Genomic DNA, 27,015 nt, shown 5'->3' on the forward strand with positions numbered 1-27,015 from the left:
CCTAACACAGGTAACTAGGATGTTGTGGAAGATGGTAACGGGTATTAATGACAGGAGATTATATGTAGCTTGGTAGTACACGAGTAAAAATTGCTGGTGAGGCCAAAAAAAATTTAAAAAAAATGTTTAGCGTCCCCGCCCGCTTCCTTTTTGGAGGCCGCCTCCTTTTTTTCTTTTTGAGAAAAAAAAAACCCGAAAAAATGATACATTTTAAACAGTGACATCATTTTGGCCTCTTTGTCTGTTGCATCTAGCCCATATAAAACTGGTATGTCATTACCTGATTCCAAATGGCGGCCATTAAAAAAAAAAGTGGCAGCCATCTTGCAAAATAGCCCGACTGGTCGTTTTGGAAAAATAAAAAAGGTGCCTCCTTCTTCTTCTTTTTCCAAACAGGCAGGACGCTAAACTTTTTTTAAAGTTTATTTGGCCTCAAGTTTGGTAGAAATTCAGTGATCGGGAAAACCGTACACGGGCTAACTATTCACAAACTTGTTGCTTAGAAACTATCTCAGTATGTTGGGGAAAGGGTCTGGGAAGTTTTTTTGCGGGGGGGGGGGCATGGAACCCCGAACCCGGCAGAATTTCGTACTTTCTTCCAGCATAAAATACCATAATTTACAACTGGTTGCCTAAGTGAATTTCTTTATAGTGCCAATCTAAGGATGAACGACACTGTCTAAACATTTCAAAAATGTTCCGTCATCGCAATTTCTTTTTATTCACTTTCAAATTCAAATCTCATTTCAAAGCTCAAAATTCAAGCTTTATTTACATTCAAAGCTCATATTTACAACCTGAATCGTTCGAGAAAGTTCTAAAGCTTTCGGAGCTTTAGAAGAGATTAAACCGGCAGATCATGTGTGTAATGTTTCATAAATAGAGAAATGAAACGCCTTTTGTACAGTCCTGGACACGGCTGGATACTTCCTGTTTCTGTTCTGTTGTGTTGCCCAGCATTGGGGACATCCCCTTGCCTCTAAAATGAAAGGGCGCCATCTACAGACGTTTTGTATTTTCCCAACCCACCGTTACAAGTGAAAGTGGTCTGCCGTTCCAAAGACACAAAACACCACCGAACCATATCAACACAATGCGCAAAGCTCTAATAAGTTTTTGAGAGAAAAAAAATCAAGTGGACTCGAAATATTTCTGTATAACAAAAGTCAGTTTCTGTGTTTTATTGTGTCTGAGTTCGTTGGTTTGCATTGTTTGCGCTTGCACCCACGCATCGTTTACCCGTTTCTGTCTGCACTATAATATTTGTACAGTAGGACATCACAACAAACGACACCCGGTTGAAATTAAGTGGCAACAATCGGACATTCATTTACAATGACTCATTCCATTTTTCTATTCTTAATTTGAGATTAAGAAAGAAAAACACACTACCTTTTAACCAGGTAACAAATCCGGACAAAAGTAGGAATGCGGGTAGCATTGTTCACATACTGACACTAGCCCGCCCTCAGAGCCTTGCTTTTGTTCAGGGAAACGAAGATAAACTGTTTTTGAGAGAAAATAAACCAGGCCTTTCATCTGTCCTGTCAAACGCTTTGTTCTCTTTGACAAATAAGTACGATGGCTACCCAAAACAACAACTGTGGCATTTTTATTGCATACCAATGTTTTTATTTTCTGCAATCAATTCTTTTTTCTTTAGGTCGCGTTTTTGACCCTCAGAGTTCGTGGGCGCACTTGAGATTTTTGAAATCCCTTATTTATTTATTCAGGTGTTGCAGCCTTGGTAAAAAAACATGTTTGTTGAAAAAAAGCTTCTTGACGTTTGATTGACAATGACGTCAATTATACAGAAAACCCTTGAACCTTAAATTCGTTCCCAGGTATTTTATTTTTTGTCACCTTTGAATTTTCCCACAATTGTTCCCGTTTTCTTCTATGAAAAGTCTTGACTAGCCTAATCAATAAACAACATAACTCCAGAAAAAATACCGAATACAAATAGCTCAAATTCATTCTTCATTTTATCAATATCGTACAAAGACCGGAAGGCGTGAAAAGAATTTGTCTGTGGGTGGTTTTTGGAATCGTAAGCCTACAGCTAGACTTGTGCCAGTCCGAGTAAGTTTTGGGGTATTTAATATGCAGAAAGGTTTAAAATCTGGGCCACATTTCATAGATATCTTGGAAATATTACTCTGAAAAAATCTGCTCATTGTGTGTGAAAATTTGTAATTAAAAAAAAAAACTATACAATTGAGTTACAGGGCTATTTCGAAGTTCGAATAACACTCATAAAAGTAATGCTTAATTGCCGAACATCATTGTGCATCATCTATGTACACGTAAGCAGGAATCTATTGACTTCGTTAGCTGAAATAGTGTCTTTTTACATATCAATTAATTAAACTTTTACACAGGATTCACAGCTACCCCTAATTTCTGCAATATCATATCTCCCCAACCTCTATCTACTGCAGGGTGAGGTAAGGGGAAAATAAAAATCAACGAAATAATCGGCAGAGAGTTTTGGGGCTTCGGAGACCTCAGAACAAACTACATTTGTGTTCGCCTAAAGGCAGCCATTCAAGCTATGTTCTATATAAATTTTGAGACGGTAAAACACCTTTACACCTCAGGAATTCCAAATTTCAAAAGATATTCGTTTAAAAATCCTGAAATAGGAAAAAATCCTGACAAAAATCCTAAAATCGGCAAAACCCCCGACAAATCTCACCCCCTGCTACTATTAATAGGAAGAACAGTTATTTATTTTCTGAAAATGCACCATTTTTCCTGCAACTGGGATTAATTATCAATAATCTTTATTCTCGAATCCCTACTTACTCATCCCACCAAATCCCTTTCCCTCCTTTTAAAGTGATTGAAGAAAAATATCAAATTTACCACATTTTTAAGGCACTATCCATGGTTCCAGGCATTCCAGTAGTGGGCACAGAATGGAATGCCAAAACTTTGAATGGAACATTTCAACCGTGACCAACACAATGGACAAAAGGCACATGATCAGAACGCTGTGATGACTGACAAAAGAGGGCGCTGTTTCTCTTTAACAGTGCCACCAGAAACGCCAACAAAAAATGTCAAAATACATGTGATGAAATATTTTCTCTCATACTTGTTCCTTTTTTTAAAAACCATGGTATCTCTTTTAAATTTGAGTTTTTAACTAGCGTCTTTCACTAGGAACTGGACCAATTCCATCAAAATCCATCAATCACTGTGTGTCTAATACAAAGCTGTACATGACATAATGGAATCCACCATTGACGCACTGGTTGACATTCATGGACTTGCTACACATGGCTTTTATCACAATAGCAGTACAGGAAGCTAGGCAAAATCAATCGGATACCCCTAGCACTGCCTCAGGCCATTAGGCCCAAGTCCATCATACTCCATCAATATTTAGTCACGCCAGGCCTTCTGGACCAAGTCCCCCAAAATCCTCCAAAATGGGGGGATGGATTTTGATGGAGTTGGGGTGGTTAGGGTTAATGACCTTCTGAATCGGTCATGTAAGAAAGGATCATAGATGAATTTTATGCCCAAAGCTAATAATTCTGGATTAATCACGTTTTCGTTAAAGGAACATTGACACATGAGAGCATGGATGCCTTTCTCAATGGGAAAAAAAATACAGACTGAGCAAAAGAAGAATGTACACAAGAAATATAAACACAATTTATACATTCCTATGTAGATTACATTCCTACGAAAGCATACCGAAGTCCGTGAGTCCATTTAGAGAATGCTTGCCGTTCTGCGGTCACAGGTTCGAATCCACATACTTCACTTCACGTTTTCTTGTTCAGTATGCCACCCAATATGCTGAGATGCTTGTTGTTTCACTCCACAGGACGAAACATGCAACGTTCAGAATCACTCTAGAATTGAGGCTTGACGCACATCCACAAGGCTGACCTTTGACCTCTCACCATACACTGTGCTATAATGTCTGTCATTGTTCAGGAGGCGGGGCTTGTCAGGGTTACGTGGAGGGGCTGTTTGCAAACCCCGGAACCCCCTTGTCCTTCAGCACGGAGGCTTCTCTTTGTAAGACGTTGAGTAGCGAGTGAGAACTCTCAATAATCTGTGAAAGTAATATAGAGAAGGAATATTATCAATGGCATAAATTATTCTTTTCCAGTGATCAAACAATCCACTTCCCCTTTTACTATTTTAGGAAATCATAAAAAAAAAGTTCTACCAAAATAAAAGAGTAAAATGAATATGTGTTTCCTTTTTTTATCGAGTGTTTGATGCAGTGGATACAACTAGAAATGGATGAACACTTTTCTGAAAACAAAAGACCCAGCCGTTAAGCCACGCCCCGAAGATGTCTTGACCAATCAGCAGTGATTAATGTCCGACATGCACGCGTGCAGAATAGTCCAATATTCAGCTAAAGACAGGCAGAGTGGCATTGAAGGGGTGCATGTGCGGAGTGGGCGGGCAGTCTATCTGCAAAAGTTGTTAGAAACTGTAAAAGCCTAAAAGGCCGTGTGTTAGAAACACCGAGATGTGACTCGTCACAGCCTCCCGTGTCACAGCCGTTAACAGGAGCATTACCTTCATGTAGGCAGCCTCCGTCTCGGCGATGGTCTTATCGTAATCGTTCCTTGTTGCGATCTTCTTGGCCAGGCCCTCGTTGACTTTGGACAGCTTCTCCGTCAGGATGCGCAGGTCGGCTTGGATCTTCTGTTTCTCATCCTCCTCTGCCACAATCTGCTTGTGGACGTCGTCACGCTTTGTACACAGCTCCTCGATACCTGCTCACAACCAAACCACCAGAAACAAAGTGATAGGTAATCTTGGCAAGATTACCATATGCGAAGTTCACTTATTTTCCTCTGTATTGACTAACAAGCCCCCAGATAGCAATTTCATGTCATCAAAGTCAATTTGAGCAGTGAGAAAATACAAGCATTTTCTTAGAAAACACTTAGAATTTTTCAGTCCACTCTCATAGGGTTTGTACACAGAGTGTTGAGTGAACTTCGTATATGTAAATCTTTCCGTAATCTTGAAACAAACATGGTGATGGTTGCATTTAACATGTAGCCTGTAGGGGCCTAAGTTTAAGGACCACAGGGGATTGTAGGTCATTTTATTTTTTATACATTATTAATATTATTAACATTATTTATTATTCCTCATTCAGCCAGGCATTTGCCAGGATAGCCCACAGGATGAACTGAGGACGTCTTCTGTTTTCTCCAATTAGTAGGACTAGGCTAGTTCGAGTAACTAGGACTCTACGAATTGCCGTTTCAAACATTTGGACCAAATGTTAAAAAAGGCGATTTGTAGAGTCCTAGTTACTCGGACTAGGGCTACGCCGGCCGGCCTAGTTAACTTTAGTGCCACATGAGAAAACCTTACTGGTTGTCCAGAACTGGCATGTTGTACTTGTAGTCATTTAGAGAGGAAATCAATTGTTTAAGTTAAGTTATATACCCGGCCTTATTTATTTAAATTAGGGCCTTATATGGCAAATGTGATATGATAAACAATAAAAATGAAAACGAAGTCACTTCGCGCTTCGGAAGTGTCAAAAAAATCCGAAATCGAAATAGGATTTTTTTCTTCTTTTATTCGATGACACCGTTTATGTCGGTACATTTTCTGCGTTCACCGTGTTTTTCAATAACTTACATTTCACAAGTTCGTTATTGTACGATTGTAATGCGGCTCCTTGTTGAGACATTTTTGTAATTTTTGAAGAGCGAATTGTCACTCGTAGAAGACTGAGGTTGTTGTTGATCGAGCTGCAGCAGCTAGCCGGAGTAACTACGCGCGTTGTTACTAGTCAGGTACCCGGTTCACTCTGCATATTGACGATTATATGTTGAGGGTTGGTTTCCAGGCTTGCAATTTCATGACGTCATATTAAAGATGGCGGCGCCCATGCACAGTATGCAAGCAGCAACTTTTGCCGTAAGTTATTGCTATTCGTTTATATTCCTTCATTCCTTCTTTGTCAAGAGCGTAAATGTGTTTTATGTTGCAATTATTGCAATTTTCAGATTATAAACCATGAATATGGTCGTCTATGCTCGGGAAAACTGTGAATTGAAAACAATTTAGTCAACAGAAACGCGACACACAGACGTTCGCACGCAGCTTGTTGACGTTTTGTAATTCAGGTGAGGGCGCTATACTTCTGGAACTGGATGACACCCGTGCTCTTTTTGGCGGTCATGTATCTACGGGCCCGGTTCCTATAAGGGAACAAAATCCACTTTTAATTAATTTTGACCTACCAAACTAGTAAGCGACATTAAGAACACACAGGGCAGGGTTTTGCGGAAATTTGGGGGTTAAATGACGATGACAATGACAAAACGCAACACGAAAATAAAGATGGCGATCACCGCATGATGTACTGTAAAGCGCAAGGCGCGCAGAATCGCACTGCACCAATTGTAAACTGCGTTGGAAAATCGTTATTTCTACCCCAAGAAATTGTTCAAAAATTACAAAACAGGTGTCATTAATGAAGTCTGCTTTATGTTGAAAAGGTCATTTTGAGTAATAAAAAACACCCTCTGTCTCCAATTTGATCACACTAAACAGGGGCCCTACACTACACAATTGGGAAAGATTTCCATATACGAAGTTCACTAAGTTTCCTCTGTATTGACTAACAAGCCCCCAGATAGCAATTTCATGTCATCAAAGTCAATTTGAGCAGTGAGAAAATACAAGCATTTTCTTAGAAAACACTTAGAATTTTTCAGTCCAATCTCATAGGGTTTGTACACAGGGTGTTGAGTGAACTTCGTATATGGAAATCTTTCCCACAATTGCCCTCTTTTTTTGGGAAAGAATGTTGCACCCTACATGACACCAGTTTTTTTCATCACATATTCTGGTATTATCTCAATGAAGGTCAGTCATTGCAAAAATGTTGAAAAGACATGAATCTGGGACTGAAAGAACATTTCCAATTTTGTTAGAAAATACTTTTGAAAATGTACTTGTCTCTCTATAGACTTTGTACACAGCCAAAGAAGTGGTGTCTGGAAACTACATTCTTTCCCTTTCGGACTAAAAAAAAGTTAAAGGGCAATGTAGACAGGGTAGATATGACCGTGTACTGGTCACACTCACCGATTGTGCATGCATAGTGAGCGTTTTTGGGAGAGAAATTTTTACCGTGACAAATGTTGTTTGGTTCTGTGCTCACAATGTCGTGACTGTGTAGTCAGGAGACGGGAATCGGACTTATTGCAATTGCGGACTTTATTTCCCTGTAAACACATTTCTTCAAACTAGAATCCACAAATCAGAAAAAAAAGCTGAAACATTCTGGAATTAAATTGAGGATTTTATTATAAAAATGAAAGAAGAAACTCATACTTTTGGAAGAAGGAATTTTGTTTTGAAAATGAGTGCCACAACTGCATCACAAGCTTGGGTCACCGTGCCCGTGAGTCCAACGCCTTAGCCATCGAGCTGCACTGGCTCATGTTCACTCGAGTGGGGATGGTAATTTATTATATTACATTGCGTACTACTATAGGTGTTCATGCACAGAGAAAGTGCCAGCACAAGAACGAAAAATAAATAAGTAATATTTAACTTAAGTAATATAAACACTTTGTCAAAAGGCAACCCTAACTGATCTTAGTCTCTTAAATTTTTGGTAACAATGGTGTTCAAGATATCAGGCCAACTTATTTTTTGAGAGAGCAGTTTTTACTTGCCAACATGTGATTTTCTTCATCAGTGATGACTGAAAACCTTTCAAGATGGCTAGTCAAGAGTTGAACCTGTGGGTCCAAGACAGCCTTCATGACATCCTGGGGATCAGCGACCGCTACATAGCAGACTATCTCATCGGCATTGCTGGCAAGGCCAGCAGCGCTGGGGACTTTGTTCGGAGGATCCAGGATACCGGAACGATCGATGTCAATGCCGCCACCACCAAGTTCGCGCATGAACTTTGGGGGAAGGTCAGTAACGGGAAGTTTCTCAAAACTCAAAATGTTTGAATTCATGGCAATGTTTCCCCAGGTGTTTACCCCCTGGTCCAGAAGGAACACATGCTATTCTCAATGAGAATAGAATTAGAACTTCAGTTTTTTGTATATATGAGATCATGAATCATCATAACAAAAATGTTTTCAATTTTGAATTTAATTTTTGCTCATTATGAATTTGCCAGATGCTTCTAATGACACCACACTAGAAAAACGATATAACTATTAATCAAATGTTGATTCGTTTACACGCGGAGAAAGAGGGGAAGTCGTAGTAAAATCCATTCAGATACAGGCTTTGTGTAGAAATTATGCTTTCAGTGGGAACAACACTAACAAATTTCTCTATTTATGCAATAAACTTTGGTTGGGCACATTGCACAGCATTTACATGTGTTGACCTTTGATTTGCATGGATCTGCATTGTACTTGACGTGACTTCATTTGTCTCATGAGTGGGTCTTATAGTGCCTTACAGTTCCTTTCTTGAGTCTGTATATGTCTGTAATCATCCTTTTTGTTTTATTCGTGTACCTAGCTTCCCCGCAAGGCGTCCGCTAAGGTAGCAAATCGAGCCCGAGAGCAGGAGGCGATTGCCAGGACCAAGCAGAGCCAGAGCTACAAGCTGCTGTCTGATGAGGAGGAGGAATTGGCAGTCACACATGTCGCGCCGACGGTGAGTTGACTTGGATTGTACTCTACAAGATCAAGCCTAAGCTTGCAGGCATTTTTACTCTGATTTTTGGTGCTTTCCCCGCATCTTCCAATAGTAATTACAGTGATGGAACTACATGATGCATTCTTTGTACTTTAAATCTTAAGGGGCATCAAACCCTGTGTAAAATAATAGTGGCTGCAGTTTCCCTTTTTAATTCCCTCAAAATCCTTCAAATTTTCAGGGAGATTTTTGCAGGATCTGGGAAACTTTGAGCCGGTTTATGCTCAGTGCGAATGCAAAGTTCTGCAACTCAGATTTGACGACAGAAAGCATTTCTTGTGAAATTGGCCAGAGCTGAAATGTTCTTCAACTTTTTGCAAGTTTGCAACGCAAATACATGCCGCAACATTATAAATTTGCATTCAGGTTGGCTTCCCACAAAGTATGAGATGGCTTTTAGGGTTAAATACCAGTGAAATTTGTTAATCAAGGTTGAGTTCAATCCTTTTTTTCTCAAAGTGGCCCCAAGTGGTCAGAAAGTACATTAATCTGTCACTTTATCTCTGTCCAGTTCCGTTTACGTATTTATTTTTGGTTGAGCTATTTGGAGCAAGTTTATTTTATCATTGTGACTTATATTTCTTATTCAGAAGAGAGAAAAACGAGAGAAAGGAAGCAAAAGGAAACACATCCGAAAGAAGAAAGATGAGAGTAGCGACAGCGACAGTGATCCTCAGCCAGTCAGGTTGGTTGCCATTCATCGTATTTCTTAAATAAACAAAGAAGAAATTGTTGAGTTTCCTAAACATTGGAAAATGAAATTTGGGTGGATGGATTGGTAAAAAGGTGTTTGTTTGTTGTTGTTTTTTTGCTCAAAACTTTTATAGCCAGTAAAAATTGAGGTAGTGTGCTGGTTAATGTTAGGCCAAAAAAAAAAAATATTCGGTCTCTGGTCAGACCAAAGTTCCGGAATTGACGCGGCCACGCAGGTTTTTTTTTTTTTTTTTTTTTTTTTTCTTCAAGCTTGGATTGTACAGACAAGGTGGGGTACTATTTTGCCTTTTTGGTGTCCTCATGTACATTGGTGTCCTCCATAATTTGCCTTGGTGCTTTTGATCATTTGCCTTGGTGCAATTTCCCATTCCTTGGTGCTCTTTGGTAAAAAAAAATTGAGGAGGTGCGGAAATAGAGGAGCTAACGCGGAACATTTTGGAAAAAAAAAGATCGATGCGCATGATTAAAATCGACGCGCGCGCTGACCAGAGACCGACTTATTTTTTTTGTTGGCCTTATTGTAATTTTTTTTTGTGCATTCATTCAAAACGGCTAACATGTGAATCAGCTGTTCATTCCGTGTTTGCTGTGCTGTTTATAGGCTTCCCTGCACAGCGAGGCAAGACTACGCTGCTGACCAACTTCCACAAAAATAAAATATATATTTAAAAAAATGCAGGTAGAGCTGTGCATCGGATCGAGTACCCGACCGTTAATGTCAGGAACCGGTTCCAGATTATGGAATCGAGTACCCGTAGCCAACTTGACAAATTACTTAGTAAATTCTCAGTCGATGAAAAAGAAATGTTTCAAATGTCAGTGGGAAAATTTCAAAATGGAAAACAGGATACATGGAAAACCAAAACCAATGTCACGTTTTATGATGCTTGCGAAGGTTGCAATTTTCACCACATAGCTAAAGAGCTCACTGTATACGCCCTATCTATCTGTATTGCTGCACCGATGTGGTAGTATTATCATGGGGACCTTTATGAACAATCTGAACAGCAACTTCCCAGATTTGAATTTTTGGTTTGGGTTTCTTTAATGGGTACTTGGGTAACCGTATTTTTTTCAATAGGGGACCCAGTTCCTGTACTACCCGTAAATGCACACCCATAAATGCAGGACGATGTCCGCACAAATTTAGAGTGGAGGTAGCACCGTAATTATTTTTACTTTTTTTTGCCTTCATTTTTTCAAATAAAAAGAGTTAGGTTTTGCGTAACGTTGTCGTTGGATGGTTGGATGGGGTAAACGGAAACACAGGCCTAAGCCAATTTGTTTTTGCACAAAACACATGTTTATATGCTTAGCTGCTTTATGAAATTTGTTACAATCAACATTTGTCATGTTGTACTTGGTTGGCTCCTGTTTTTGCTGAGCAAACATTACCTGCACTAAGCAGAAACTTCTGAAAGTTGCCTGTGTTTTCTTTACAGGACCAGTAAACATGCTAAGCGTGAGCCATCTCCAGACTCGGAGTCCGACGAATGGGACAGGGAGGAGAAAGAAAGACGGCAAGACTTGGAGGAGAGAGACGCGTTTGCTGAGCGTCTACGAAACAAGGACAAAGAAAAGACCAAGAACACCGCAGACAAGGGAAACAAAAAGGTAAGGCTTACATACGTCTCGATTATTATTACCCCTGTTCATCAGGCCAAGAGATCATTTGCCTGCAGCAGCTTAGGATGAACACATTTTGGTCTCTACCCTCAAGGGTACTCTGCTAAAAATGATTTTCTTACATTTCTTAACCCTAACTCCCTAGGGGGTGTGCAAAATTATATTGAAATTGGAGGATTCAGGACTGTTAGGGCTATTATAAGAAAATGATTCTTGTTTCAAGAAGTATTTTTTTTTGTCTCACTCCCCAGAAAGTGTTTCTAGGGTGTAAAACTAGAATTTTTTTCTTGAAATAAGGTTTTTTTTAGTTTTTAAAATACCATTTTTAGCAGTGTACCCATTTCATCTTGGTTGCAGAGGGGTAATCAGAGTAAAGTGTCCTGCCCCAGAACACAAGCACTGTGTTGCTTGTTACAGTTCGAACCATGTACGTCTGCACATGGGTTGAACACCCTAACCATTGGACCACAGTGCGCCACTGGACCATGCTTCACTAAACAGTGGACCTCTTTCTCACAATCTTGTACAAATTGTCTCAATTGCCCTCTCTAGGCTGATTTTCTTACATTTCTTAATATAAGAAAATATTCTTGTTTCAAGAAGTATTTTCTTGTCTCGCTCCCCAGAAAGTGCTTCCAGGGTGTAAAACTAGACATTTTTTCTTGAAATAAGGCTTTTTCTAGTTTTTAAAATACCATTTTAAAAACTAGACCATAAATTGTCTCAATTGCCGCCTCTAGGCTTACGAAGAGGCCAGGAAGAGACTGGAGATGGCAGAGCAGGACAGGCGGAAAATGATCCCGGAGCTGCGGAAGGGGTCGCGCCGAGACTACCTCAAGAAACGAGAGCTGGACAAACTGGAAGAGCTGGAGGCGGACATCGTTGATGAGGAATACCTCTTCTCATCAACGGAGTAAATTTTTTCTCTCCTGTTTCTGTTTTTTTTTAAACTGGTTTTCTTGTGTATCCGCTCCGTTCACAAGTACCCCCTCACCGGCAAAGAAAGTACAGTTGGGGGTGACCGACCGACGCCATCTTGCCTGACTACAATTCATTTGCCGCAAAGCTCGGCCACTGCGTGTACATAGTATAAATCCCCTGGTGTACGTGCGTCACACACAAGGAACGGTGCGCGTCAACCAGCGAATTGTCCCACCCATGGGACGTCGTTGTTAGGTAAAAGGGCGCCCTCTTTTATCGGCGCAAGGAGCCCATATACACTCCTTTTTGGAATTGTATATGTCATATGTCACTGTGTGGCCGTACAACATACACAACTCCAAATGTAAGCCTTTACTCTTTCATGCGCATTCTAATATTTTTGTGAAGCTATGCCAAACTAAATTGTTAAGCAATGTTATTAATAATGTTTTCATGTTTTCAGATTAACAGCCAAAGAAAAGAGAGATTTGGAGTATAAGAGGACGGTCTTGAAGCTAGCAAAGGACCACAAGACAGCTGGGGAGAAGCAGAAAGAAGGAAGATACTACATGCCCAAAGAAGATGAGGTCAATTCCTTTCATTTGAAGCCCCTTTTAACTTTATTTGTTGGTTCATCTTTTTAAAGTAGCGACAAATTTCAATATTTGCTTTGAAAGCCCAGTGGCACTTGCAAAACAAGGACTCTTTAGTGTCAGTAATACTAATATGGAAATAAGATGTGGCTGGCTGCAGTGATGACAAGCAGTCAAGTGACCTACCCATACTTGCTTACTCTCCAAGAAAATTAACAAACAATTCAAGGCATGTGCAGCCGAATGCCTCTACTTCTGAAATATTGCAAGGAGTCAAAAGTTTTTTACTCTGCATGCCATTACACTGCATGCAAATTAGTTGCGCAACTCATCATCATGTCGGTTTTAAGGCCGTTGTCCAGTCTGTTCTGGGTTGGCCTGCTTTCTCCCTATGGCTCCTCTCCACTTGGCCCTGTCCATCGCGTCCCTCGCATTGACTCCAAGCAGTCGCATGTCATCTGACACGGAGCTCTGCCAAATCTTGCGCGGTCGGCCGACGGGTGTGGGCCCACCCACAATTACGCAACTCAGTATGCTATATTCAGTGGAAAATACAAGAGGGCGCTCGCAATGTTTGGACAACTTTCGCATCGCTAGCGCATGTTAAATATACAAGACATTGACAAAGAAACTTTTTACAGACGGGACCTGGCAGCATAAGTTCCGGATTTAAATCTTGCCGGTCACATTACGTAAGAACCCATTCCATGCGGACAACCTTGCCAGGTAAATCTCACTTTCAACTTCATGCGAGTGTCTGCCAGTATATGGGCTCCGTGTACAAGTACCCCCTCAACGATGCGAAAGGCAGAGTTGGGGAAGACCACTGGGATAGACATTTGAACGCATTGCCGATGACGCCTCACACACACGCGAAGACGCTATGGCCTTGTGCACATTCAGATTAGAATTAGCGGTGCATGCTTCGCGAACTAGTACCCATTTGCATTGTGTCCCGTCCACTTGGCCCTTGCAAGTGGTCTAAAAAGCGCCCTCTCTTGTTCGCGCACGAGCCATAACGCCATTTTTTCCCCCTTAATTTCCTGGTCATCTAGAAACCCTCAGATAAGTACGTTGAACCCATGCTGGATGAGCAGGAGCTGGGGCCGAGGTCTGAGCAGCAACGCTGGGAGGAGGAACACGTCAAGCTGGGCTCCATGAAGTTTGGGGCCAGAGACGCCAAACAGAAACACAAGGTATGTTGGCGTTATCATTGGATAAATCACGAGTTCAATCACAAAGCCAAGTCTCAAGTCATGACGATAAAATACATCTAAGAACTGTTTTTGTCACTGTAAATAATAACTTATCACTTGACTTCAGACGAGATGACTTGTAATGATTTGAGATGCGTTACTATGTTTGTGATGAATTATGGTGGCTTGCGATGGCTTATGATGACTTGCGATGACCTTCTGATGACTTAAGATTACTTGCGATGGCTTGCAGTGACTGTTGGTTTGTTGTGATGACTTTTGGTTTCTTGCGATGACTTATGACGACTTGTGACGACTTGTGACTAATTATGATGTATTAGATGACTCTGAACAACTTGTTTACAACTCTTAGGATGTTTTCGTCGTAAGCATTAATTCCCCGACAAATTTCCAGTGTTTTCTCTTTGTTGATTTAAAGGGAATATACAACATTTGCAAACATCGAAAAAAAAAACTACCAAGTTTTTGCGAAATACCTTAATAGGATGTTGGTAAATGACAGCCTGAAGCATCCTGTAAAATTATGGCACCTGGTATACTGTCATTTTCAAGAAAAGTGGTATTTTTGTATCAATTTCCAACGCTGATCGGCCGATCAGCGTTGGAAACAACTGGCTTTTTTTCAAATACTGGCCCCAATTGACCATTGCACTTGTTTGCAATCGATTACAAACCTATGAACGGGTACGAGCCAGCTAGACTGGTTCCCTGACCTTACAATTCCCCAATGTATGTAAACTGCTCTGTTTCTTCTTATATGGAGTCAGGGAACCAGACTACAGGAAAATGATCGTTTTTCTTGGTTTTTATAGCATTTTCGAACCCAAAACCTCCAAAAAGTCAGTGCAACTATATTTGCTTTATATTTCCAACCCCCCAATTCCATCCATTTCTGAAAATTACAGCAAAAGCAAATGATGTATATTCCCTTGAAGACCCAATACATTGACCTTCTTTTTTCCAACCCATCACAGACTAAGGAATATGATCTAGTTGTGGATGAGCTTGGAGAAATTGAGTTTGTCAGCGCGATTCAGATGCCGGGAACTCGAGACAAGGTGAGTGAAAGAAACCTCCAAACAATGGTAACGATCCAGTAAACTCATGCAGAAAAACTTTTTTCCGCTGGTTTAACTATTTTTGCCATTACTAGTTTAACCCTAACTCCCTAGGGGGTATGCAAAATCACATTAAAATTGGAGGATTCAGGACTGTTAGGGCTATCGTTTGAATGCATGCATCCGTTCCAACGACTTAAAAACTCTGCGATTCCTGTTCTCGAAACCTTTATTTTGGGAATGGTGTACGTTCTCGTTGGATTCTTTTTTCATCCGCATATTTTCAAAGGGAATATGACCTGTTACCAAGTAAGCAATTGGGCAGAAAAAAAAGCATACCAACTTGGGCACACCTGTTGTTTTCAGTGCAAACAAAGTACTTTCCCATTTACGAACGTGGGCAATTATGGAGAACACCTGTTGTTGTCACTATAAAAGACAAGCATTTCCTATCAAGAAACAGGCAGTATTTTATTCCCATATGGGTCTTTCCTGACTGGGACAAAAATACACTTTTGCATTTTTTTTCAGTCGGAGCCCGAGGAACCTGAGCTGTCTTCAGCCCAGAAGAAGCGCATCAGCATTGCCGAGACCCGCAAGAGCTTGCCCATCTACCGATTCCGGGAGGACCTACTTCAAGCCATCCAGGATCACCAGGTGCTGATCATCGAGGGGGAGACGGGATCTGGAAAGACGACACAGATACCACAGTATCTCTATGAAGCGGTGAGTCCACTAAGTGGGTGAGAAGTCAGGATTCTAGACTTAGTATATAAAATACTGGTTCTCGAGGCTTCTTGAAAATTGCCTGAATCGCGGGCCATTTGAATTTGTCCTCTAGAAACAAGATTCGGAAATTCACTTTCTGTTGCTTTTGTTTCTTGGTCATAAACCCTAACTCCCCAGCATAATTTACTAGGAACCATACTAGTTCAGTCGGAAAAGGGGGGTATCGTGCACCCTCGGAAATCAATTTCTAATCAACGTGTCTAGGTCAGAAAAAACGCGCAGAAAACGATTTGCTATGTTAAAAAATTCAAAAAATGTCCCACGTATTGTTTTTATGCAAATTAGTGCCGCCATTACCGAAAAATCTATTTTTAATTATATCTCAGCCAATATTGCTGATAACTGAACGAACTAGGTGTCTAAACCCATGTTTTCAAGGTCAGAGATCACAATAAAACTATTCTGGAAGTGACCACGTGTGTCTGTGGCATAGGAATATGCAAATTAGTGCCGCTAATACCGGAAAGTCATGTTTTTGGCATATCTCGGCCAATATAGCACATAACTACACCGGTAAGGTGTCTAAACCCATGTTTTGAGGGTCAAGTATCATTAGAAGACCATTCACGAAGTAACTATGTGTGTCTTTGGCATGAAAATATGTAAATTATAAAGTGTCGGTTTATCAGATATTTGATTTTTAGCCAATATCTCGGCCAATATTTCACATAACTACACAAATAAGGTGTCTAAACCCATGTTTTGAGGGTCAGGTATCATTAGAAGACCATTCATGAAGTAACTATGCGTGTCCTTGGCAGGTAAATATGTAAATTCAAAAGTGTCGATTTATCGGAAATTTGATTTTTAGCCAATATCTTGGCCAATATTGCAGCTAATGTTGACAGAAGGGTTTTTGATAAGCAATAATGATTAAAGTTTATTTTAAGCCATCATATTTAAAATAAACTGTACTATTGGCTGAAATTGAATATAATATTGGCTAAAAATCAATTTTTTTATAAACTGGCAAATTAGAATTTACATATTTTCATGCCAAAGACACACATAGTTACTTCGTAAATGGTCTTCTAATGATACCTGATCCTCAAAGCATGGGTTTAGACACCTTACTTGTGTAGTTATGTGCAATATTGGCCGAGATATTGGCTAAAAATCAAATATCTGATAAACCGACACTTAATATGTTACATATTTTCATGCAAAAGACACACATAGTTACTTCGTGAATGGTCTTCTAATGATACTTGACCATCAAAACATGGGTTTAGACACCTTACTGGTGTAGTTATGTTCTATATTGGCCGAGATATGCCAAAAACATGATGTTCCGGTATTAGCGGCACTAATTTGCATATTCCTATGCCACAGACACATGTGGTGACTTCCAAAATAGTTTTATTGTGATCTCTGACCTTGAAAACATGGGTTTAGACACCTAGTTCGTTCAGTTATCTGCAATATTGGCTGAGATATAATTAAAAATAGATTTTTCGGTAATGGCGGCACTAATTTGCATAAAAACAATGCGTGGGACATTTTTTGAATTTTTTAACATAGCAAATCGTTTTCTACGCATTTTTTCTGACCTAGACACGTTGATTAGAAATTGATTTCCGAGGGTGCACGATACCCCCCTTTTCCGACTAAACTATACCCATTCAGGCAAATTCCAACACCCACATGGGAAATTGTACACACACACTGTTGGACTTTCTGGAGTTTCTGGAGGTATGCCAAACCCAATGTAAAAGACCATCAGTTTAGCGGTATTGTACCTATCCCAACAGATTTAAACACAACCTGCTGTTGAACTTTGATAGGTTGAGTTCGGTTAGGGTTAATAGATAAATATTGATAAAGTATCACTGTTTTAACCTAGTGGTGGGAGAAATCAGAGATTTTAAAATCTGTTTGTCAGAACTTCAATTGTATTTCACTTTCAATTGTATTGTATGCTGTGGCTCACTTTTTTGAGACAACAATTATTGGCACCCCCCCCCCCCCCCCCCCGATCCGTCCTTGTCAACATCAGTTTCTTGTTGCTTGCATGCAGGGCTACACCAAAGACGGCAAGAAGATAGGCTGCACCCAACCAAGACGTGTGGCAGCCATGAGTGTGGCTAGTAGGGTAGCGGAAGAAATGAACTTCAAACTTGGCAACGAGGTAAGACATCCTTCAAACTGCAAAGCATCTTCCTGTGTGTCCTTGGGCACTATTTCCTTTGGAGTGCTGTGGCCTCGTGGATAAGGGCACTGGATTCGTGGTCTGTGGGTAAAGCTGCGGGTTGTGGGTTCGAGTCCAGCCGGGGTCATGGTGCGTGTGCCCTTGGGCAAGGCACTTTGTCACTCATTGCTTCTCTCCACCCAGGAGTAAATGGGTACCTGTGAGCACAGAGATGGTCATTGTGATTGAATTAGCTTCCTTGCGCCTAACAGGCGGCATCGAGCTGTATACTCGCCAGGTAGCTGAGATGGTATTTGGAATGTTTCATTGGCCCAGTGAGCAGGGTAATAATGATGTAGCGCCTTGAGCACCAGCCCTGGTGGATACGTGCGCTTTATAGACACCCACTATTATTATTGCTATTGTCTGGGATATAGGTACTCCTGCAATTACAGGACATTGCTCCTTTTTAAAAATTGCAGGAGGGGGGGGGGGGGGCGCTGGGGATGTTCAGGATTCCTTGAACCTCGTTTGGACAGAACTATGGTATGTATTTGAATCAACAATATTTCATCATAGCTAATCATCTGTATGGTTTGCTTAGGTTGGCTACAGCATCCGTTTTGAGGACTGTACCTCGGACCGAACCATCCTGAAGTACATGACAGACGGCATGCTGCTCCGGGAATTCCTGGGGGAACCGGACATGGCAGGCTACAGGTAATAACACTCGGGAAATTCATCGATAGCTCCGTCTTCAGAATGCTGACGGCAGTGCTTGGTTTTACTTGTTCATTGCTGCATTTAAGATTTGTATTTGAAATCACAAAGTATTTATGAATAAGGCACCCTATGTTAAAAGATTTTTGTCAAGAGGTAAGGTTGAGGCATGGTGTAATGAAGTTCCTTTTTTTCTTAAGTTGTTTTGTCAACTATAAAGGTGAATTTCATAAACAACGATTTTTTTTCAGAAGTGTAGACTTTTTGCCATTAACTATGTATAGAGACTAGGAGGGACCCTTACAATGAGGCAAGAGTTCTCACCGTTAATAAAAAATGATTTACACCACGGAATGGGAGGATTGAGATTCTAATTTATCCAGGCATTTGGGCCACAATTGGACAATGTTTCATGGTATTAAAAAAAAAAACGGCATGCAGGATTTGAAGTCGGCACATGGAGACCAGAAAACTGGATCTTATTTTTTTCAGCCGTAATTTGAATACTTTTTTGTCAGCGTTTTGATCATCGATGAAGCCCACGAGCGAACCCTCCACACCGACATCCTCTTTGGCCTCGTCAAGGACATTTCCCGATTCAGGCCAGACCTCAAACTGCTCATCTCTAGCGCCACGCTGGACACTGACAAGTTTGCCATGTTCTTTGACGACGCGCCGATCTTCCGCATCCCGGGCCGCCGGTTTCCCGTGGATTTGTTCTACACAAAGGTAGAAGAGGAAAAACTTGGCAGCTCAAACTCCATGTCAGAATTTGGCTTTCTTCCTTTTTATAATGTTCAGAATTTAAGATGCAGTGTCAATGGCTACCTTCTCTTTCTTCAATTGCCTGTTTCCTTCCTTTTTCATTTTCGCATAGCTGCGAATTTCAGTGGCCTTTTAAGCCTTGTGGTTGACAATCCCATTGAATAAAATAAAGAACAATATTTTGAGATTTGAGAATAAGCATTTGAATTCCTGCAAATCGGTGGACTTTGGAGGGTTAAAGAAAGTCCCTTCTAAAAATTGTCCTGCAAGTCAGATTTGTCCAGTACAATTAACACCTTCATTACATTGTATTACAATGTTTTCAGTTGCCTGATGAATCCTGAAAACTGTAGCATTTTGAGTCAGTACATGAATAAATGGGTTTAAGTACATTGAAAATACATACAGGTATTGGAATGTTCTGCCTCAGTGTGTGAAAGCTCATTTGTTATTTTCTTCTCTTGCAGGCTCCTGAAGCTGATTACCTGGACGCCTGTATCGTCTCCGTCCTTCAGATCCATGTCACTCAGCCAATGGGAGACGTCCTAGTCTTCCTGACGGGACAGGAAGAAATTGAGACCTGCATGGAGATACTACAGGTGAAACCAGCCTTAAAAAATTGAAACCAAACTAAAATTCTGGTTTGATATGTAGTCTGTAACGAAACTTATGATAGTGCTCTGTGGTTGATGGCCAGTCATAGTTCACAAGAATTTAAATTCAAATGTATCTAACTTCTGTGAATTCGCAGTGCGAACACTTGCCATGACATCACAAAGGTGCATCTGCATACGCTTTCACAACCCGAATGTGAACTGCCTTTACTCGTGAGAATTGGACATTGTGTTACATGGTTTGCTCTTGTGAGTGGCTTATAATCCACTCAGCCGATCTCCAACAGATTGAGAACTAAATTGAAAGGATGTGATGATTACATGTTTAAACGTTTCAACGAAAAAAAAATGTAAATCTGTTTACAAATTTTTCAAAACTTTAAACGAAAGCCGAATAATAAAAAAGATCTGCGTTCACGCAATCTTCTTTTATGTGATCAACCTTTCTTTTCCTTTGTTGCAGGAGAGAGTCCGTAAACTAGGCACCAAGATCCGAGAGCTCATTGTTCTCCCGATCTACTCCACCCTGCCCTCGGAACTCCAAGCCAAGATCTTTGAACCCACGCCTCCTGGAAGTCGCAAGGTGATACTGGCAACAAACATCGCTGAGACATCCCTGACTATCGATGGAATCATCTACGTCATTGATCCCGGCTTCAATAAACAGAAGAGTTACAATGCCAGGACCGGTATGGAGTCCTTGGTGGTGACCCCTGTGTCAAAGGTCAGTTGGAAGGTCATGTATAAAGGTTAGACTGGGTCACTGACTGACAGACTCACTGACTGAGTCACTGAGTACAAATAAAGACCTAAGCTGGAACTTTGGGCCCAGCGTTACTGTGCAGCCTCGTCTATGTGCAGAGTATTAGTGTCACTTTCTCATTGGTTGTTTTCCTGCAGGCATCAGCCAATCAGAGAGCTGGTAGAGCTGGCCGGGTTGCTGCTGGTAAATGCTTCAGACTCTACACAGCTTGGGCCTACAAGAACGAACTGGAAGAAAACACCATTCCTGAAGTGAGTACAGCCTCTGTTCTGCTAAACGTTTGTGCTTTCTTTTATATTCAGCCTAGACCTCCAATACACTGTACTGGGTTATATTCCTACCAGTATGGTGTAAAAATAGGTTGCAGGTTCGAATCCCACTCAAGTACTATTATTTTCAAGCAAACGTTGATGCATAAAAGTTGACTCAGTCAGTTCCCATAGTCATTTATTTGATGTATTGAAAATTGGGCTGGATCCCCACAAAATGAGTCTGAATAACATTTTTTTCACTTATTGCTTTTTTTACATTTCTCAAGTTTGACATCTTAATAAATGCAGTAGAAATGTTGACTGTTCCTGTCGCTTTCCATTCTTGCATAATTTGTAAAATGCTAACTTTGTCAAAAGGTATTTGCTCACTTGTTGGGTTGCATGACCAATATTGAAAATTGTAGCCAACAAAATTTTAAACAGCATGGTTTGACGTCATTTGATCCCAGATTCAGAGGACTAATCTCGGCAACGTGGTCCTCCTTTTGAAAAGTCTCGGCATCAACGACCTGATCCACTTTGACTTCATGGACCCGCCGCCCCACGAGACCCTGGTCTTGGCTCTAGAGCAGCTCTATGCCCTGGGTGCGCTCAACCACAAAGGGGAGCTGACTAAACTGGGCCGTCGGATGGCAGAGTTTCCCGTGGACCCCATGCTGTCCAAGATGATCCTGGCTTCGGAAAAGTAAGTCTTGGGCCCAATTCAACAGGGCTGAAAATGTTTATAAGCTTAAGTTTTTGTGTTAACCAATAGTTTTTGTACTAAGACACAGTCACATGCTGGTCAAGATGATTTTGGTTTCAGGAATGTCATGGTCCCACTGTTCAGTAGAAAATATTGCTAGGCAAAAATATTGTGCTCCAAAATCAGATGAGAATAAGTCATAAGTGAAAATGTACATACATGCAGTTACAATTTTCAAATAAAATGTACTCACCACAACATTTTTGCTAAACAAATATTTTCAGTTGAGCCATTTTCAGTTTTTGTGATTTTTTCTTGACTATGGCAAGTGTTCTGTTTCATGAGGACTTTTTCGTGAGTACGAGTACAATTTCACTGAGTATGTATTTGGGTTCTTAAACCCATTAAATTGAAGTAGAATACATGTTGATTAGGCTGAGTACCAGTAGAAGTTACTCATAACAGTGTTGTGGGACTCGAGTCCAGGACTCGGACGCGAGTCCAGCTTGAGTCGCAATTTTTGTGGCTCAGACTTGACTCGAGTCACATTGGCAAAAGACTCGGACTCAGACACGACCATCGTGACTCAGACTTGAAGCTAGTGACTTGTGACTCTACTCAACTTGTTGACACTACTCAATCTTGAGTATGACTTTACGGTACTCACTTAATTTGTCCAGGTATCAGTGCACAGATGAGATCCTGAGCATCACTGCCATGCTGTCTGTCAACAACGCCATCTTCTATCGACCCAAGGATAAGATCGTTCATGCCGACAACGCAAGGGTCAACTTCTTTGCTCCTGGAGGGGATCACTTGACACTGCTGAATGTCTACAACCAGGTGGGCGGAGTAAATTAGGGTTAAAAAGGGGGGGGGGGGAATGGGAGACTTTTGAGATGATTGGTGGCAGCAAACACATTGGTTCTTTTTTTTTTTGCGTCATTTTGAACATGCACACATTAGCTGAAACATGACGTAGACAATTGAAAAGGGCCAGCGTGTTTGCTGCTTGCAACATCTCAAAAGTCTCCCATTGAGTTCACCTGGCACTCGTAAATGTGCACAATCAGGTGGATGGAGTCAGTAGGGGTTAGAAAGGGGGGGGGGGTGATGTTGGAAAATTCTCCGGGACACCTTGATGTGATCATGTTAAAGCTATCAAAGAGTGCTCAGCTATTTAGAATCTGTGCATGTTGGGTTAGGGTTTAACATCAACCAAACTTAATACCTTTTGTTATTTTCTCCCTACCTTCTTTCCCGTTTTTTCCTCAGTGGGTAGAGACAGACTTCTCCACTCAGTGGTGTTTTGAGAATTTCATCCAGCATCGATCCATGAGGCGGGCCAGGGATGTGAGGGACCAGCTCCAGGGTTTGGTAGAGAGGGTGGAGATCCCACTGACCTCGGCGTCTCATGACAACATCATCATCAGGAAGGTAATGTCAAGTATTGAAATCTAGAGTCAAGACCTCTGACCCTCGGTCTCACCTTGTTCAGGTGTTTTTCTTTTCGGGGGATTGTGAAGGGATATATTAACCTTGTTTCTGTACTGTGTCTCTATATCAGGCCATTACCGCAGGTTTCTTCTACCACACGGCCAAATTCAGCAAAGGCGGTCAGTACAAGACGGTCAAGCATCAGCAGACCGTCATGGTCCATCCCAACAGCAGCCTGTTTGAGGAGCAGCCGCGCTGGCTCATCTACCACGAGCTGGTCTTCACTACCAAGGAGTTTATGCGACAGGTATGATTGGTCATTCCGAGATCAGTGAGGTGCTATTTCTGAAACCGTGGGTTTGCTCCAGCGTCAGCTTTGTTTCTGACCTGGAACCATCTGTGGCATTTGATGTTGGGAACGAATGAAAAGACTCCTAATATTGTCTTTGAATGTGAGGATTTTATATTGTTGAAGTTTAAAGGAACTTGTACATGTATTTGGGACAGAATCTCCGAAATCAGGGACCTATAATCACTAAGCGGGAGGCAAAAGCTGAAGTCAGCAACGATGCCAAGATTTGAAAAATGGCCTTTGGCTGCGTGCTGCCCTCTTTAGGTCATGCATCAGTAGATTCTAATTTAAAACCTATGTAAACTAAATAGTAAGTACATGTTTAATTGGGTTTTGCCCATCCGTTGATATTGATTGCTGTATTTGCTGCGATGTCATACTCGAACCAACCCTGGCTAGCTCAGTGGTCACGTGATCGTGATCAAAACTTGTTCACTAGTAAGCAGGAGGTCGTGGGTTTCAAGATCTTGAAGGTTTTTTTTTTCTCACAAGCCTTTAGAAAGTTCTGAGTACACATGAGTTTTACCCTTTAGTTACACCACTGAAGCAAAATGTGAAACTTTATTAGTTTTGTTTAACTTTTTTTGACAGGTTATTGAGATTGAGAATGCCTGGCTTCTAGAGGTGGCTCCCCATTACTACAAGGCTAAGGAGCTGGAGGACATGTCCAGCAGGAAGATGCCCAAGAACACTGGCAAGAGCAAGGAAGAGACACGGACGTGATGTCTTGGACATCTCTCACTGGCTCATCGACCCTGCAGTATTTCAGGGACTACGATCCGACATTTGGACTGGCAGTTGTACAGTGATGTCAGCATATCGTATTATTCTTTGATGCTAGAAGATGAAGGATCATGGAAGATGATCCATAAATGATTGAGGATTAGTAGTGTCTCATTGCCCATCGATTATGGACTGCAGAAGATAAACTATAGTTCATGGACTGTCGATCATGGAACATAGAGGGTAAACAAAAGATACTGGACCATGGATTAAAGGGACACTAGGTCCTGGAACAGCCCAATTGGGCTACAAAACGCGCTTTGAACGAGATGATGATGATCGGAAATAACATTTAAAAGTAGGATAGAAACATCCACACAACTATCCTTTCAAAACTCGGCGTTTTTGTGTTATTCCTGTATTATGCGTGCGAGAACGAATTTCGGGGTCCACTTTTGCGACCCCATAAATGCGAGCTGTTTGGATGCTAGTTGTGATTTCATTCGTATGCGTAAAGTGTTCGCCTTCTGCGGACGTTGAAGAAACCACAATTTTTTGCATTGGTGATTGGTCACCGCGCGCTGTTCCCGAGACACACAACGTGTATCGTACACTGAGAACAACACGAAAAACGTATTCGTAGTCCGTCATGTCCAATGTAAACAAGCGGGTTTTTTTCCCGTCTTTTCTTCGGGAACGGTAAGACATAAGGTTGGTTTCCTTTCAACCAGATGTTTGAAATAGGCTAAGTTAACAATCCAAAACATAACATTTTCGGGGATTTCAGGACCTAGTGCCCCTTTAAAGAACATAGATGATAGAAAATTGCTGATCCACTACAGTGCCTTTTGTTGTTGCACTCAGTCTTTTGATGCTTTTACAAATTCATCGTTGGAAAAATGTTAACTCTTTCCTTAAGCCACGAACAATGAAAAGTGCCCATTCACAGACAGTTGTGTAATTTCAAAATGATGATTACAACAAAATCCTTTTCCAACTGGATTGGAACTTTGCTGAACGCCTTTATTTGCAAATGTCACTATCTGTCATCCAACAGCCGAGATTTGAAGGGATGGGGCAGATTCTTCCACTGCCCACTTTTTGCTGAAACTCTGTCAAAAACTCTGTCAAAAACTTTGACAAAAACTTTTTATGGTAAAGTCTACCACTGTATACCATTTGTAAATCTCCTACTTTGCTTTAATTTGGATTTTTTTCTGGAGCACTTTTAAATAGTAATAAACATTGTAAATATAAAGTAAACATTCACATTTTTTACAATGCTGTATATTTTCAGTTTTTCTCTAAATAGTTATACCTGAGCAAAAGTTGATTTTTCTTAAAAAGTAAGAACTTGTAAGGGGTTAACCTTGCATTTGAAGCAAAATTGGGCAAAAGTAGATTTTTGAAATGTAGAAACTGTATGAAGGGGTTAACCTTGCATTTAAAGCAAAATTAGGCAAAAGTTGATTTTTCTTACAAATTAAAAATTGTAAGGGGTTAACCTTGCAATTGAATCAAAATTGGGCAGAAGTTTTTTCTGAAAATTTAAAAACTGTAAACTGCAATTGAATCAAAATTGGGCAAAAGTTGATTTTCTTACAAAATTAAAACTTGTAAGGGGTTACCTTGCAAATGAATGAAAATTAGGCAAAGGTTGTTTTTTCTGAAAATTAAAAAATTGTAAGGGGTTAACCTTGCATTTGATTGAAAATTGGGCAAAAGTTGGTTTTTCTGAAAATTAAAAGTTGTAAGGGGTTAACCTTACATTTGAAGCAAAATTGGGCAAAATTTGATTTTTCTTACAAATTACAAATTGTAAGGGGGTTAACCTTGCATTTGAAGCAAAATTGGGCAAAAGTTGGTTTTTCTAAAAATTAAAAATTGTAAGGGGTTAACCTTGCATTTGAAGCAAAATTGGGCAAAAGTTGATTTTTCTTACAAATTAAAACTTGAAAGGGGTTAACCTTGCATTTGAAGCAAAATTGGGCAAAAGTTGATTTTTCTTACAAATTAAAACTTGTAAGGGGTTAACCTTATTGGGCAAAAGTTGGTTTTTCTGAAAATTTTAAATTGTAAGGGGATAACCTTGCATTTGAATGAAAGTTGGGCAAAAGTTGGTTTTTCTAAAAATTAAAACTTGTAAGGGGTTAACCTTGCATTTGAATGAAAATTAGGCAAAAGTTGGTTTTTCTGAAAATTAGAAATTGTAGGGGGTTAACCTTGCATTTGAAGCAAAATTGGGCAAAAGTTGATTTTTCTTACAAATTAAAACTTGAAAGGGGTTAACCTTGCATTTGAAGCAAAATTGGGCAAAAAGTGTTTTTTCTTACAAATTTAAAATTGTAAGGGGTTAACCTTGCATTTGAAGCAAAATTGGGCAAAAGTTGGTTTTTCTGAAAATTAGAAATTGTAAGGGGTTAACCTTGCAATTGAATGGGCAAAAGTTGATTTTTCTTACAAATTAATAATTGTAAGGGGTTAACCTTGCATTTGAAGCAAAATTGGGCAAAAGTTGATTTTTCTTACAAATTAAAACTTGTAAGGGGTTAACCTTGCAATTGAAGCAAAATTTGGCAAAAGTTGGTTTTTCTGAAAATTAGAAATTGTAAGGGGTTAACCTTGCATTTGAAGCAAAATTGGGCAAAAAGTGGTTTTTCTTACAAATTTACAATTGTAAGGGGTTAACCTTGCAATTGAATAAAAATTGGGCAAAAGTTGGTTTTTCTGAAAATTAGAAATTGTAAGGGGTTAACCTTGCATTTGAAGCAAAATTGGGCAAAAAGTTGGTTTTTCTTACAAATTTAAAATTGTAAGGGGTAAACCTTGCATTTGAAGCAAAATTGGGCAAAAAGTGGTTTTTCTTACAAATTTTAGATTGTAAGGGGTTAACCTTGCATTTGAAGCAAAATTGGGCAAAAAGTGGTTTTTCTTACAAATTTTAGATTGT

General features: G+C 40.3%; 2 protein-coding genes across 3 annotated transcripts; one reads left to right on the forward strand and one right to left on the reverse strand.

Annotated features, from left to right (window-relative positions):
* Positions 1-3,420: 3,420 nt before the first annotated feature.
* On the reverse strand, positions 3,421-5,795 carry LOC119734326 (Sjoegren syndrome nuclear autoantigen 1-like). The gene is made up of 3 exons (XM_038207764.1): positions 5,641-5,795; positions 4,555-4,754; positions 3,421-4,075 (listed from the first exon to the last, which is right to left on the reverse strand). The coding sequence occupies exons 1-3, from the start codon at positions 5,690-5,692 to the stop codon at positions 3,974-3,976; spliced, it is 354 nt and encodes a 117-aa protein (XP_038063692.1). The 5' UTR covers positions 5,693-5,795; the 3' UTR covers positions 3,421-3,973.
* An 88-nt stretch (positions 5,796-5,883) lies between these two features.
* LOC119734324 (pre-mRNA-splicing factor ATP-dependent RNA helicase DHX16-like) lies at positions 5,884-24,395 on the forward strand. 2 transcript variants are annotated; one of them, XM_038207762.1, is made up of 21 exons: positions 5,884-5,922; positions 7,718-7,943; positions 8,509-8,646; positions 9,279-9,373; positions 10,845-11,016; positions 11,769-11,941; positions 12,413-12,536; positions 13,598-13,738; positions 14,734-14,817; positions 15,349-15,543; positions 17,624-17,734; positions 18,339-18,454; positions 18,973-19,183; positions 19,687-19,818; positions 20,297-20,557; positions 20,734-20,847; positions 21,318-21,553; positions 22,234-22,396; positions 22,829-22,990; positions 23,121-23,297; positions 23,934-24,395. In XM_038207762.1, the coding sequence occupies exons 2-21, from the start codon at positions 7,740-7,742 to the stop codon at positions 24,063-24,065; spliced, it is 3,141 nt and encodes a 1,046-aa protein (XP_038063690.1). In that variant the 5' UTR covers positions 5,884-5,922; positions 7,718-7,739; the 3' UTR covers positions 24,066-24,395. The 2 variants fall into 2 exon arrangements, with proteins under 2 accessions (XP_038063690.1, XP_038063691.1); XM_038207763.1 differs by lacking the exon at positions 5,884-5,922 and adding an exon at positions 6,113-6,131.
* The last annotated feature ends 2,620 nt before the right edge of the window (positions 24,396-27,015 follow it).

Source organism: Patiria miniata, unplaced genomic scaffold (genome assembly GCF_015706575.1).
Source record: "Patiria miniata isolate m_02_andy unplaced genomic scaffold, ASM1570657v1 HiC_scaffold_27, whole genome shotgun sequence".
Classification (NCBI taxonomy): Eukaryota; Metazoa; Echinodermata; class Asteroidea; order Valvatida; family Asterinidae; genus Patiria; species Patiria miniata.

Coding starts and splice junctions, on each gene's coding strand:
- LOC119734326 (XM_038207764.1), bottom strand. CDS start 5,692: ATGTCTCAACAAGGAGCCGCATTACAATCGTACAATAACGAACTTGTG. Junction 4,755..5,640: donor CAATAACGAACTTGTGAAAT/GTAAGTTATTGA, acceptor GGTTGTGAGCAG/GTATCGAGGAGCTGTGTACA. Junction 4,076..4,554: donor CGGAGGCTGCCTACATGAAG/GTAATGCTCCTG, acceptor TTACTTTCACAG/ATTATTGAGAGTTCTCACTC.
- LOC119734324 (XM_038207762.1), top strand. CDS start 7,740: ATGGCTAGTCAAGAGTTGAACCTGTGGGTCCAAGACAGCCTTCATGAC. Junction 19,819..20,296: donor CCTGCATGGAGATACTACAG/GTGAAACCAGCC, acceptor CCTTTGTTGCAG/GAGAGAGTCCGTAAACTAGG. Junction 22,991..23,120: donor ACAACATCATCATCAGGAAG/GTAATGTCAAGT, acceptor TCTCTATATCAG/GCCATTACCGCAGGTTTCTT.